Source organism: Ictalurus punctatus, chromosome 6, assembly GCF_001660625.3.
Source record: "Ictalurus punctatus breed USDA103 chromosome 6, Coco_2.0, whole genome shotgun sequence".
Lineage (NCBI taxonomy): Eukaryota > Metazoa > Chordata > Actinopteri > Siluriformes > Ictaluridae > Ictalurus > Ictalurus punctatus.
This window is the reverse complement of record NC_030421.2, coordinates 7,848,866-7,864,661: the sequence shown is the minus strand read 5'-3', so window position 1 is coordinate 7,864,661 and position 15,796 is coordinate 7,848,866. Positions and strand designations below refer to the sequence as shown.

At 43.5% G+C, this 15,796-nt stretch overlaps 1 protein-coding gene across 1 annotated transcript in view; it reads left to right on the top strand.

Moving 5' to 3' along the window:
• Positions 1-3,579: 3,579 nt before the first annotated feature.
• Positions 3,580-15,796, top strand: part of cwc22 (CWC22 spliceosome associated protein homolog) — a 42,674-nt gene continuing 30,457 nt past the window's right edge. The window contains exons 1-9 of the mRNA XM_017469944.3: positions 3,580-3,646; positions 5,284-5,386; positions 9,007-9,188; positions 9,296-9,351; positions 9,429-9,506; positions 10,129-10,380; positions 11,372-11,500; positions 12,182-12,350; positions 12,704-12,757. Of these exons, the coding sequence (XP_017325433.2) occupies positions 3,593-3,646; positions 5,284-5,386; positions 9,007-9,188; positions 9,296-9,351; positions 9,429-9,506; positions 10,129-10,380; positions 11,372-11,500; positions 12,182-12,350; positions 12,704-12,757 (1,077 nt within the window). The 5' untranslated portion in view covers positions 3,580-3,592. The remainder of the gene's footprint in view (positions 3,647-5,283; positions 5,387-9,006; positions 9,189-9,295; positions 9,352-9,428; positions 9,507-10,128; positions 10,381-11,371; positions 11,501-12,181; positions 12,351-12,703; positions 12,758-15,796) is intronic.

The window sequence follows — 15,796 nt, the reverse complement described above, 5'->3', positions numbered from 1 at the left end:
TCGAATGACAACTCGGGCGCACGGTGGCTTAGCAGTTAGCCCGTTTTCCTCACACCTCCAGGGTCGGGGGTTCGATTCCCACCGTGGCCCTGTGTGTGCGGAGTTTGCATGTTCTCCCTGTGCTGCGGGGGTTTCCTCCGGGTACTCTGGTTTCCTCCCCCAGTCCAAAGACCTGCATGGTAGGCTGATTGGCGTATCTAAAGTGTCTGTAGTGTATGAATGGGTGTGTGAGTGTGTATGTGATTGTGCCCTGCGATGGATTGGCACCCTGTCCAGGGTGTACCCCGCCTTGTGCCCGATGTTCCTTGGGATAGACTCCAGGTTCCCCGTGACCCTAAAAAGGAGTAGGCGGTAGAAGATGGATGGATGGATGAATGACATCACAGAACCATGCAAACTTTTCTCTTTAACTGTAAGTATCTATCTAGTTGTTATAATTTGTAAATGAAAAATGAGTTCTTTTGCCAGCTAGCTATCTATCAACATTCACACACAGGCCATGGCAAATAAAACTTATAAATCTTACAGTATAAGAGTTAAAGTCCTATATAATCTTATATCTTTATCTGTAAATTAACATTTGCCTGTGTTTAGCTCTGTAACATATCTATCAGCTGTGCTTTGTGTGTACTGTTTAATCAAATCAATTCCCTCTACACAATCATGTCTATAAAAGATGGCATGCTTTTTATTCCAGCAGCTGACATGTAAACATCTGATCTTCCACATCACATACTGAAGCATCATCTGCACACTGGCTGTGTGTGTGTGTGTGTGTGTGTGTGTGTGTGTGAAACCAGATCAGAAGTAGGTGTGTGTGGTGTGTTTGCTTCTCAATGAGCCCAAGCTGTTGATGACTCATTGTGGAGGCAATGTGTTTGTGTTAATCAACTGGCTTTTAGAAATGCGCTTCAGTTCTGTTTTTAATTTCAGCAAAGTGCAAGAGAAAATAAAGATACATTTCAGGAACATGACAGTGTAAAGGCCAATATTTTTGCCCACTAAAAGCTTTTTTGCTCTTAATAACTCCTTCTGTTCATGGAAGTGCAAAGAAAATAGACAAAAAAAAATAAACAAACAGACATACAGTGGGGGAAATAAGTATTGAACATGTCAACATTTTTTTTCAGAAAATATATTTCCAATGAGGCTATGCACATGAAATTTTCACCAACATCAGTATTAACTCAAGAAATCCGGAAATATAAAGAATTCACAACATTAAAGTCCATAAATAAAGTTCTGTGTAATAAAGTGGAATGACACAGGAAAAACGTATTAAATACGCTAAGAAAAAAGCAGTTCTCCAAGGCAAGGTAAGGCAATGAACCAGCTGAAATCCATAAGCAATTATACCCTCTATCTGTGCAAATTAATATCAGCTGGGTTAGTACATTGATGGTATATAAAAAAGGCTTTTTGTTACAATGGTGTAACACATGAAACATCTCATGATGGGTAAAAGCAAAGAGCTGTCCCAAAATCTTCACAACCTTATTGTTGCAAAACATATTGATGGGATCGGATACAGACGTATTTCAAAACTTCTGAATCCTCCAGTAAGCACCATCGGGGCCATTATCCGCAAGTGGAAGCAACATCACTCTGTCATCAACCGGCCACGCACAGGAGCTCCTCACAATATTTCTGATCAGGGAGTCAGAAGAATAGTCAGAAGAGTAGCCTAAGAGCCAAGGCTGAATAAGAACGAGCTCCAGAAACACTTGGAGGCAGCAGGTGATGTTGTCACAGAGAAAACAATAGGCAATGCACTCCACTGCTCACACTCACCCGCAAGACTCCATTACTAAAGAAAAGGCATCGTGAAGCTCGTTTAAAGTTTGCTACAACTCATTAGGACAAGACAAGCCTATGAAATACTGGGAGAGTGTAATCTTGTCAGATGAGAGCAAAATTTAACTTTTTTGGCTGTCATACTACACACCATGATTGCAGAAGAAATGGCACTGCACATCACCCTTAAAATACTATACCCAAAGTGAAGTTTGGAGGTGGAAGCATCATGGTGTGGGGCTGTTTTTCATCACATGGTACTGGCAGAGTTCTTATAATTGAAGGAACGATGAATGGAGCCCTTTACTGGAAGATTCTTGAGAAGAATCTGCTGCCATCCACCAGAATGATGAAGATGAGACGTGGGTGGACTTCCAGCAGGACAACGATCCAATGCATACAGCAAAGGAAACTCTCAAATGGTTTCAGAGAAAATAAAATCAAGGTGCTAGAACGGCCCAGCCGATCACCTAACTCGAATCCAATTCAACAAGATTTAAAGACAATATGTTCAGAAGAATGGGCCAAAATCACACCTGAATACTGCGGCCTGTTAATTTCTTCATACAGGAAGCGTCTTGGAGCTGTAATTACAAACAAAGGCTTCTCCACTAAGTATTAAATAAATTTCAGTTCATGTGTTCAATACTTTTTTCCTGTGTCATTCCACTTTATTACACATATCTTCATTTATAGACTTTAATGTTTGGATTTCTTTATATGTGCAGATTTCTTGAGTTAACACCAATGTCTGGTGAAAATGTCATCTAAATAACCTCATTGGAAATATGTTTACTGGAAAAAGTGTTGACGTGTTCAATACTTATTTTCCCAACTGTACGTCTAGTGGATACCATTAAGGACCAATAATGGTAATAGTAATAGTTTTAATGGTTAGCTGATGGCTTATATTTGTAGTGGAAACCATTATAATTTATGTGATGGTTTCTATTGTTTAGTTTTCAACAAGGAAGACTTCAGTTTTCTTTCTTTTTTTTTAATGTTAAGTTTAAAGTTGAACCTCAATTCAGTTCAAGTCAATCTGCCAAGATGTATAGCATTTTAAGTTTGCTTCTTTAATTTTGTTAGGCTAATGTAGGAGTTGGAGAACATTATAGGCTCCAGATTATCATCACACACTCGATAAGTAGTTCAGTTTCTCAAGAGTTTTCTTATGTGGTTTCGGTTTTATTCTGGCACACACAAAAATTACACTAAAGAACATAACAAAGCTAAATAAATAAATAAATAAATAAATAAATCATAATAATTCAAAACTGTGATCATTTTCCTTCTTAGCATGTAGTTTGCTGTCCTTCATTATGAGATGTGGCCCAAACACTGAAAGCAGAATTGCACATTAGAAATGATTCCGTTTGAAGCAATTTGTCTTTTCATTCAAAGTAATTCTGCTTTTTAAAAAAATCAGAATTAAAAAATTTTTTTTATTTATTTTTGTTTTAATAAACTGCAGCTTGTGTTACTGAATTGTGTTGCTGAGGCTTTCATTTACATGAAGGTGTGTTGATTTAAGCATGCTAATCTTAACTGGTGTGATGCTAAACTGGTAACAAAGTACAAAATTAACAAAATAATAAATCCTTGCAGACCAAACATTTCTAATATGACATTGCATTTGGAAATGTAATGTAATGAAGTTTTTATGTATTGTGTACATTTTAGTATTTCTGACTAAACGGTTCCTAGCCTTGAAAGAAAACGCGTTTCGTATTTTTTTTAAAGGTACCTCGCAGGCTCCCGTAGCATCACTTCCGGTAGAGAAGAGAGATAGGAAAACATGGCGGCGGAACACGAAGCGGTTATGGATTTGAGTTCGCCTTCAAAAGATGAGGTACGAAGCTCGGGTATTGTCTTGATTGTGTCGTATAAATAAGGTTTTAATAGCGTGTAGTGGTGTTGGATTCAAATTCCGATTGGTTAAAGTGTTGTTATGGGCTTTGGCTAGTTAGCATTGAGCTAACACGCACGCACATTGAGCGCGGTGCTTTGGGTAATGGCGCCCTAGAAAGATCATCACTTGTTGTTATGTAAAGTTTGAAATGCTGAGATTGATCTCTTTTTTTTTGTTTTAGGATAAATCTAGTACATTGAGGGTTTTTGTTATAGAGACTTGATGTTATAAAGGTCTATGAGTGCGATGATTCGCTTAGCAATTAGCAGTGAGTTTCAAAAACACAACCTGATAGATATCTGAGTCTGTCCCAGTGCTTTGATTGATTTCCTTGGGATTATTTTGTATCTGAATCTGGGTTTGAGACCGTTTTCATGTGGTGTTGATCAGTGCTGACTTAACGTGCTTATATATAGGAATAAATGAATATAATATAATATACAAGTTTCCCTAGATACAGTAGGTGTCCTACACAGGGTATGAAATCTGCATACTATGTAGTGCTCTGTTGTCCAGTAGGTGTCGCAGTGAGTAATAACCCTGTCTCTGTCAGACTGCAGTGTCTGACAAAAAAGCGCCATAAAAAAAAGTCACTAGTCGACGTCATAGGATACTTTTGCATATTAATTTAGTCCTTGTGATCATTGGGATGGTCAAATTACAGATTAGGGTACAGGTTTTCACCTGGAACAGAATAGAATGAAGTTTTATCTGAGTAGAAAGTAATAGTTTAAATCTTTATTTCTTAAAGAAAGAAGTCTTCTTTGGTCACGGCACCACGATTTAAAATTTTACACTTTCACAAAATAATAAACTTTCTCCCTACAACTTTTATTTTTTGTAAATATCTCCAAAAGGAGAGTTTAAAGAATGAAGATGTGCAACGGTGGGACACACACTGGTGATCTGTGACTGGTCGTTGGGAGTAATGGTGACGAGCGGGTTGGGAGTAATGGTTATAAATGGTGATTGGGAGTAATAGTGACGAGCGGGTTGGGAGTAATGGTTATAAATGGTGATTGGGAGTTATGGTTATAAATGGTGATTGGGAGTAATGGTGACGAGCGGATTGGGAGTAATGGTGACGAGCGGATTGGGAGTAATGGTGACGAGCGGATTGGGAGTAATGGTGACGAGCGGATTGGGAGTAATGGTGACGAGCGGATTGGGAGTAATGGGGCATAATGGTGCTGGGTGTTTGGGAGTAATGGTGATTGGGAGTAATGGTGAGTGATTTGGATTGACTCGAGTGAACCTGCTCTCTGTACTCGCCTATCACAGCTGTGATGTCCTCTGGAGAGCCTTATTGCGTCTCTAACATCTATTCAAAAACTTGCTAAAGCGGTCTAAAAAGTTACCAAATCTAGCGACAGAGTCTGTAAGTTGTCAGCACTGGTCACAGTGATCTTACGCTGGGTCCTGGTATACTGCGGTCCTGACCCGGCAAACTCTTTCAGCAGACTGAACCGAGCACGTCAAAAATACTGTCGCAGAACTGACCGTACCTTGTTTCTTTATACCTTTCATGCTTTTCATTCTGTTGCTGTCCGTCATTTTCATGCTCTCTCTTACTCCAGCGTTCCAGTCCAGGAGGAGCGCGTGATCCTGAGAAGACGACGAGGAGCTCCAGTTCTTCAGATGACAGCGACAGCGATGGAGACGAGCACATGAGAAGGAGGGGTAAGATGACCACTGCAACTCATAATCTGAACAAAACCCTGAAACATACGTAGGAATTGAAAAAGCGCGTCACTGCAGTGTTATCCGTCAGAGACGAATGTTTCTTAGTCGCTCTTATTTCTACACGCATCTTTGGTATTTGAAGTTTCTCACACACGTGATTCCTTCCCAGGAAATTTTACTAGGTCTTAATTCGGTCCTCCTGAGATTTCTGCTCTGTCCCGCATTCACATTTAAACTCCTCTGAATTACTTACTGTTCGTATTAATGTGAAAGCTGGCACACTTGCTGACATTGATCAGATAATCTGTCACAGCAGGATCATATTGTCCGGTGATTCGGGACAGTCAAATGAGACACCAAATGATTCAGCACACGTTTTCTTACAACGCTGTGTCTTTTCTGCACTCGATTTTTATTCAGTTTCAACTGGACAAGTTCAGAATAGCTTGGGTGAGTGGATATTTATTTTGCTTCTGTCACTAAGTGAAGCTCTCAGATGCGAAATGAATTTAAGGCGAATCGGTTTCAGCGCGACTCCCAACGAATCTCATTGTAGCTTAATCGGTCTGAGAACGGCACGGGAAGGATCGTTAAATACGACCGTAGATGTGTGATACAGCTAGGAAACTAGATAAGCTAGGCCGACTCGATTAATAACCGTGGTTCGGGTTTCGCTTTCACAGTTTCTCATGTTCCAACAAACAATTACAAATCAGTACGTACAGGATTTCGCCAGGGTTTACGTGATCGTTCCGGCCAAAAACGCTTGCTTTCGCTGCGGGTTTTCTCAAAATCTACGACGTAATTTACGGAGATTTTTGTGGAAAACTGCTTGAATCTGCAAAATTTCACAGCAATGTTTGTTGGTAAATGAGACCTTTTCATCTGTACTCATGTTCGACGAACGTGAATCAGAGGGCTTCAGCCGAACGCACGTCGTGACGTCATGTGACTCATCTTGGCCCAGATCTTCTGTAATATTTTAAAAATCGCAAGTTCCTCCAAATATTCCTCTGAATTGCAAAATCCTGGGAAAACTGACAAAGTGAGATATTACTCGCGTGAAAACGTTACGAGGCCAGCTGGGTAGTGTAAAGTGTTCCTACACGTGAGGTATTCTGTTTTAACATACTTTGCTGCATGAAACCAGCGTTTTTATCCGACGTGAAGTGACGTAGTATGCTTTACAGCACCATACGACTGATCTGTAACGGAATTCATTGCAAGGTATTTTTCATTCTCGATCTGATTTTATGTTTGTTTGTTTTTTCCTGTTCGGTTTGTTGTTGACGTCCTGATTTAAAATACAAAATGTCTTACTAATATTTTGCTTTTTAATATTGTACTTCTTGGATATTTTAGAGTTGTGCTTTGGACTCCCGCTCTATCCAGATTTACAAATCCTCACCATAATAAAAAAACATTCGTATTGGTATTCAATTCAACTCTATTCAATTTTATTTGTACAGCACTTTTTACAATGGACGTTGTCTCAAAGCAGCTTTACAGAAACATATAAACACAGGATACAGATTTTAAATGTGTGAATTTATCCCTATTGAGTGAGCCGGTGGTGCGGAAAAACTCCCTAAGATGATATGATGGAGAAACCTTGAGAGGAACCAGACTCGGAAGGGAACCCGTCCTCATCTGGGTCACGACGGATAGTGTGAAAGTAAAGGAAAGTTCATTATGGTTATTATCGGCACTGGGATAAGTCTTGGTACTGGATGGAAAAGAAACTCGGTGGTGTCTGGGGCTGAGTGACGTGATGATTATAATATCGATATCATGGTACATGACATCACAAAATGCTTGTCTGAGATATCGTGATCTCTTTTTATTTAATATTTTGTGTTGTTTTGTTGGTCTTAAACTTTAAAATGCCTTTTAAGGTTTTATTTATTCAGCCAGGCGTTATATAACGTAGTAAACGTATCATCAAACAAGTTTTCAAAAATTGAAATGCCACACCAGCAGGAAATTTCGTTGGGAAGCTCCTCCGGGTCGTGCGTCATAGAAACGCCTTTGAGAATCGTGACACGATATATTTGCCTCATATGGCCCACCCTGTGGTGGCGTCTCCCGTCCCCTCGTTTCCACCGACCCTGATAATCCTCTGGAACGGTTCGCTCAGGCAAGGTAATAAAAATCAGAATGTCATTAGTAGTTTTACCGTAGGCCTACTCTAAACCTCGTGATTTTACAATATAGCTCTTTAAATATCGGCTGTTTTGGGTGACATTAGGTCTGTCATCTATTAAACCTCCGTTTCATTGCTCATTATTCTCTCTCTCTCGCTTTCTGTCTCACACACTTGATTTACAGCGAGTCTGTCCCAAAAGGGCAAGGAAGCCTATAAATAAAGGTTTAAATAAGTTCTAAAGCAAACTAAGTGCCTTGGGTTTGTGCAGTGTGTGTGTGTGTGTGTGTGTGTGTGTGTGTGTGTGTGTGTGTGTGTTGGGTATTTCTTCCCAGCAGAAACATTTTGCTCTTTATCATTATTTCATGCGGCTCTCTGTGCTCCTCGGCTCCGAGTAACTGACCTTTCGCTGCTCCTCCAGCGACCTTCTGGCTGTTTCCGTTTCTAGACCGTCTTAACCAGCTTCCTGTGGAGCGTTCTCGCTTCCTCTGCAGTGCGCATCTTTAAATTCAACACACACACACTTAAGGAAGGTGGGCGGTATTTTACAAAGCCGTTTGCGTTCCTCGATAAACATCCCGAGTTTTCCGAGAACCAGGCCAAAAGTTTCTGGACACCTGATCAGCACTTCCGTATGTACTTGTTGAACATCCTTAACATAACTTCCACTCATCTGGGAAGGCTTTACAGTAGATTTTGGAGCGTGGCTGTGGGGATTTGTGTTCATTGATCTACAAGAGCGTTCGTGAGGTCAGAAACTGATGTTTTGTGAGGAGATCTGGGGTGCAGTTGGTGTTCAGTGGGGTAGAGGACAGGGCTCGGTGCAGGACACTTGAGATCTTCCACTCCAACCTTCTCAAACCATGTCTTCAAGGAGCTCGATTTGTGCACAGGGGTGTCGTCATGCTGGAACAGGTTCAGACCCATCGATTCCCATGAAGGGAAATTGTGTGCTTCCAACTTTGTGGCAAGACCCTTCTATGTTTGTAATGGTCAGGTGTCCGCAAACATTTGGCTTTATAGTGGATAAAGCCAGACTTTAATAGGTATATTAAAGTCTAATCGTATAATCTTATACGAGATTGGATTAACATTGAAGTTAGCAGAGATATTTCTTCTATGTGGAAGCAAACCTGCGATTATAAGGTCCGCCCCCCAGAACGAGCCCAGAAACGGTTGAGGGCAAACTCAAGTATTCGTACCAAGTGTGAAAACTCCGGGTTAAGCCAAGACAAACCCTTTCCTTATCGCCAGTTACACCAATCTTTATTTCATTTGAGTCACTGATAATTATAATAATAATAATAGTAATAATAATAATAATAATAATAATAATGTTGTTATCTAGATTGCATGCTAAGCAAGTTAGTTACCTGATATTAGTTAGGAATGGTAAGTGTTCTTTAATCACTAGACATTTTGAAGATCTACCCCTGTAAGGTAGTGTCTCACTCGGACTGTTTTTGTTTTGTAGACGGTGAACGGCGTAGTCCTTCTCCAGAGAGAAGAAGAGACGACGCAGATGAACAAGCGGATCAAGACGCATCACCGAGACGGTCGTCCAGGTCCAGCGGCTCAGACGGTAGCAGCAGCAGTGAGGAGGACAGTGACGATGGTGTGATGCACAAACTGAAGAGCAGCGTGGCACACATCAGGGTCAGCGCAGATTTTTAGTGTCCATGGCTTTTACATACACGCTGCACACCTCTTGCTGTTCCACTGTGTCTCGCGGTCCTCTCTGATGTGTGTTCTTCCTGTTGCAGCGTGATGCTCAGGACGAGAGCAGCAGACCCAGACGCAGGAGTTCCTCTGCGGACAGGTAGACATGGAGCAAGTGTGAACACACAAACATTATTGATTTGCACAAAAGTTATTCTGTCCTTACTGCTTTCTCAGGAAAGGCAGTGGAAGGTCGTATTCCCGCTCTTGCTCCAGATCTCCGTCTCCACAGAGACGCACAGACCGAGCCCGCAGGTGAGGGCGAATGAGGAGTTTGATGCACAGCTCCGTTCTCTGTTCTGCTCTAGTTCCTGTTCACTTGTATGGGTATTTTGGGGAATGGGATATGTGGGTGAGGGCATGCCTGTATTTGCAGACAGGGTGTCTGGATGAGACCAGGATTGGGGGGAATGGGGTGTGTCTGGATGAGGCCATGATTTGGGAGCTAGGGAATGGGGTGTGTCTAGATGAGGCCATGTGTTGGGGGGGTGTCTAGATGAGGCCATGTTTTGGGTGGGTGGGCAATGGGGTGTGTCTGGATGAGGCCATGTTTTGGGTGGGTGGGCAATGGGGTGTGTCTGGATGAGGCCATGTTTTGGGTGGGTGGGCAATGGGGTGTGTCTGGATGAGGCCATGTTTTGGGGGGGTGGGCAATGGGGTGTGTCTGGATGAGGCCATGTTTTTTTGGGTGTGGGGGGGAATGGGGTGTGTCTGATTGAGGACGTGTTTTGGTGGGGGTGGGGGGAAATGGGGTGTGTCCAGGTGGACAGAGGTGGGAAGTTAGAGAGAGACTTCCTGACACACTAACTGTTTATACAGAAAACGTTTTAAACCAGATACAAAATTAATGACCCCTCTTCCCACTCGTTCTCATCAGGTCTCGAGATCGCGATGGAGACCGGCGTTCTGATCGGCGCTCCAGCCGTGACCGAGATGGAGCTCGAGAGAGGTTCAGGTCCAGAAGGGAAAGATCTGCGTCTCCATCACAGAGAGAGAAACCCCCTGCTGATGAGCCTCCAGTTAAGAAGAGGAAGGAGGAGCTGGACCCCATCCTCACCCGCACCGGAGGAGCGTACATTCCCCCGGCCAAGCTGCGCATGATGCAGGCCCAAATCACCGACAAGAGCAGGTCAGGAATTAGACAGTTTTGAGGGTAAATCTGAATCAGACACATTTAAGGGGAGTTGTTGATGAGTTATTGGTCACCTAACTGATTTTTTTAGAATATATTTATTTATTTTGTCCAGCCCAGTTGACATGGGCCTAAGTGTAATGTGTCTTGAAGACTAAAATGATTTTGTCGCCCTACGGCTAAATTGTTTTTGGCTAATACATTTCCATCTCGAATTTTCCGACACATAGCTTCAAACTTTCATCTCACTCGTTTTGTTTCCTCCAGGGCAAGAACATGTATTAAAATTAGAAGCGATAGTCGAGTCTGTCCTTGCGTAAATCATTTAATCAACGTGGTAAAAAGTGTGTGTGTGTGGGGGGGGCGGGGGGGACGACGACATTTACACAGGACTATCCAGAGGCGTTTTGAAGGCTGTGGAAATGAAATGTGATGTCTGCAGCGAAGGTGTTATTAGGAGTTCATTAAAGGGGTAGATTGGAATTGGGGCACGAGGAGGTTCTCCCGGGGACTGGGTGGGTTTTTATAGCTGCAGCGGAGTCTTTGTGTTCTAGCCTGAGGTTCTTGTTGAGACGGTTCGATACAGATGGTTTTAATCCCACCTGGAGTGAAGGACAATATCAACATAGAAGGTGCTAGTGCCTCATTTCTCACTGTAGTGCATGTCTGACAGTTTGAGGTTCGGGAAATTGACTTCCTGTCACGTGACACAAGGTTTTACAGTATTTATTGGGAAAAACAGTTTTTTTTTGGAGTTGTCAGTATTAACGTGAGCAGTGGGCCTCGGTTATCAATTTCAGACACTCGGAGACATCAAGTTTGTGTGTAAATGTTCGCGTAAGCCGACCAAACTAAAATGTTCCACCGGATTTGAAGTGTAGTTACTATAGTAACCGGACCGGGGGAAATTACCACTCAGCTCCACGTTGTCCAATGAAATTTGAGCTTGCTATCCCACATTGTGATTGGTTTGTGTCCCTCCCCCCAGTCTGGCGTACCAGAGGATGAGCTGGGAAGCGCTGAAGAAGTCCATCAACGGTCTCATCAACAAAGTAAACGTGTCCAACATCGGCAACATCATCCAGGAGCTGCTGCAGGAGAACATCGTCCGCGGCAGGTAACCAAACCACGCCAAACTCTACTGGCTTGCTGAAGTTCTGATCTCGCTCACAAGTTAGAGGCGTTAGCTGAGCGTTTCGTCAACAGTTTCATAATGTATCAGGGTAAGTCCGTATTAAAGAAATTAAATCTAATTCAAGGTGTTAATCTCTCAGCTCCAGTGCAAAAGAAAAACAAACTTCAGACACCAAACATGTCTGATTTTACTACATTTGGGGTACTTTATTGACTTGTATACAGAGGTCTGCATTTCTTTATTGTTAAAATACGTAACAATTTTACAGTAGATTTTTTTACTGTTATCTGATAAACACCCCCCCCCCGTTTTATGGCTGGACTAGCACTAGTTCTCGCTACAACTAGGAAAATAATGACTATTTATTTATTATTTAACTAATACAGTTTGCTTGTATTGTAAATAGGCTCAAAGGTGTACGCGTGTAGACTTTAAGCTAAAAATGTTTATAATCTGTGCTCTGTAGTTTTTATGCTAGTGGCTTTTATTCTTATTTTTCTTCTTTTAATGCAACTTTCATAAACTTGTATCTGATTTCTCATACAGGTTGCTTTTGGGTTTTTTTTTTTTGCTATACAAAATTTTTATTTATTTTTTTAAACCATTTTTAGAACAACAACTTTTAGTGCCAGAAAAAAACACGTGTGTTTTTGTGTTTTTCAGAGGTCTGCTGGCGAGGTCCGTGCTTCAGGCTCAGGGAGCCTCTCCTATCTTTACCCACGTCTACGCCGCTGTGGTGGCCATCATCAACTCCAAATTCCCACAGATCGGAGAGCTCATCCTCAAGAGGCTCATCCTCAACTTCCGCAAAGGCTACAGACGAAACGACAAAGTAAACGTCTCTCATCATGATGCACACGTAGCTTGTGTTTTGTGTTTTTTTTTTTCTTCTCCCACACGGTTAACACGACCTGAACACTTGTCCTGTACTGATAGACTGTACTTCGCTGCAGAATTTGAAGTGTCTCTTCGAAGCTTTTAGTGACCTTGATCTTGACGAAAACCCCATGTAACCACAACAGTATCATTATAGTCCAGTATATGGTCCACATATAGTATGTTTTTTTTGAGAATCCATGCACCAGCTGTGAATTAAGTTTCAGCGTCTAAGAGAAAGTGTTTTATTATACAAAACAAAAAAACAATATATAAAGCCATATATATTTTTTCTTTTTCTTCCCACAGCAACAATGTCTCACAGCCTCTAAGTTTGTGGCTCACCTCATCAATCAGAATGTGGTACGTACCTTCAGCTTCGACATTCCACACCCATGTGATTTATTGGAGACAGATTGACATGGACAGATGCAGATGGACAGATGCATGCATACAGACAGACATGGACAGATGCAGACAGACAGACATGGACAGATGCAGACAGACAGACATGGACAGATGCAGACAGACAGACATGGAGAGATGCAGACAGACAGACATGGACAGATGCATGCAGACAGACAGACAGACATGGACAGATGCATGCAGACAGACATGGACAGATGCAGACAGACAGACATGGACAGATGCATGCAGACAGACAGACATGGACAGATGCAGATGGACAGATGCATGCATACAGACAGACATGGACAGATGCAGACAGACAGACATGGACAGATGCAGACAGACAGACATGGAGAGATGCAGACAGACAGACATGGACAGATGCATGCAGACAGACAGACAGACATGGACAGATGCATGCAGACAGACATGGACAGATGCAGACAGACAGACATGGACAGATGCATGCAGACAGAGAGACATGGACAGATGCATGCAGACAGAGAGACATGGACAGATGCAGGCAGACAGACAGACATGGACAGATGCAGGCAGACAGACAGACATGGACAGATGCAGGCAGACAGACAGACATGGACAGATGCAGGCAGACAGACAGACATGGACAGATGCAGGCAGACAGAGAGACATGGACAGATGCAGGCAGACAGACAGACATGGACAGATGCAGGCAGACAGACAGACATGGACAGATGCAGGCAGACAGACAGACATGGACAGATGCAGGCAGACAGACAGACATGGACAGATGCAGGCAGACAGACAGACATGGACAGATGCAGGCAGACAGACAGACATGGACAGATGCAGGCAGACAGACAGACATGGACAGATGCAGGCAGACAGACAGACATGGACAGATGCAGGCAGACAGACAGACATGGACAGATGCAGGCAGACAGACAGACATGGACAGATGCAGGCAGACAGACAGACATGGACAGATGCAGGCAGACAGACAGACATGGACAGATGCAGGCAGACAGACAGACATGGACAGATGCAGGCAGACAGACAGACATGGACAGATGCAGGCAGACAGACAGACATGGACAGATGCAGGCAGACAGACAGACATGGACAGATGCAGGCAGACAGACAGACATGGACAGATGCAGGCAGACAGACAGACATGGACAGATGCAGGCAGACAGACAGACATGGACAGATGCAGGCAGACAGACAGACATGGACAGATGCAGGCAGACAGACAGACATGGACAGATGCAGGCAGACAGACAGACATGGACAGATGCAGGCAGACAGACATGGACAGATGCAGGCAGACAGACATGGACAGACAGACATGGACAGATGCATGCAGACAGACATGGACAGATGCAGACAGACATGGACAGATGCATGCAGACAGACAGACAGGCATGGACAGATGCAGACAGACAGACATGGACAGATGCATGGACAGATGCAGACAGACAGACATGGACAGATGCATGCAGACAGACAGACAGACATGGACAGATGCATGCAGACAGACATGGACAGACAGACATGGACAGATGCATGCAGACAGACATGGACAGATGCATGCAGACAGACAGACAGACATGGACAGATGCATGCAGACACAGACAGACAGACATGGACAGATGCATGCAGACAGACAGACATGGACAGATGCATGCAGACAGACAGACAGACATGGACAGATGCATGCACACAGACAGACAGACATGGACAGATGCATGCAGACACAGACAGACAGACATGGACAGATGCATGCAGACACAGACAGACAGACATGGACAGATGCATGCAGACACAGACAGACAGACATGGACAGATGCATGCAGACACAGACAGACAGACAGACATGGACAGATGCATGCAGACACAGACAGACAGACAGACATGGACAGATGCATGCAGACACAGACAGACAGACAGACATGGACAGATGCATGCAGACACAGACAGACAGACATGGACAGATGCATGCAGACACAGACAGACAGACATGGACAGATGCATGCAGACACAGACAGACATACATGGACAGATGCATGCAGACAGACAGGCATGGACAGATGCAGACAGACAGACATGGACAGATGCATGCAGACAGACAGACAGACATGGACAGATGCATGCAGACAGACAGACATGGACAGATGCATGCAGACAGACAGACATGGACAGATGCATGCAGACAGACAGACATGGACAGATGCATGCATGCAGACAGACAGACATGGACAGATGCATGCAGACAGACATGGACAGACAGACATGGACAGATGCATGCAGACAGACATGGACAGACAGACATGGACAGATGCATGCAGACAGACAGACAGACATGGACAGATGCATGCAGACACAGACAGACAGACATGGACAGATGCATGCAGACACAGACAGACAGACATGGACAGATGCATGCAGACACAGACAGACAGACATGGACAGATGCATGCAGACAGACAGACAGACATGGACAGATGCATGCAGACAGACAGACAGACATGGACAGATGCATGCAGACAGACAGACAGACATGGACAGATGCATGCAGACAGACAGACATGGACAGATGCATGCAGACAGACAGACATGGACAGATGCATGCAGACAGACAGACATGGACAGATGCATGCAGACAGACATGGACAGATGCATGCAGACAGACAGACAGACATGGACAGATGCATGCAGACAGACAGACAGACATGGACAGATGCATGCAGACAGACAGACATGGACAGATGCATGCAGACAGACAGACATGGACAGATGCATGCAGACAGACATGGACAGATGCATGCAGACAGACAGACAGACATGGACAGATGCATGCAGACAGACAGACAGACATGGACAGATGCATGCAGACAGACAGACATGGACAGATGCATGCAGACAGACAGACATGGACAGATGCATGCAGACAGACATGGACAGACAGACATGGACAGATGCATGCAGACAGACAGACAGACATGGACAGATGCA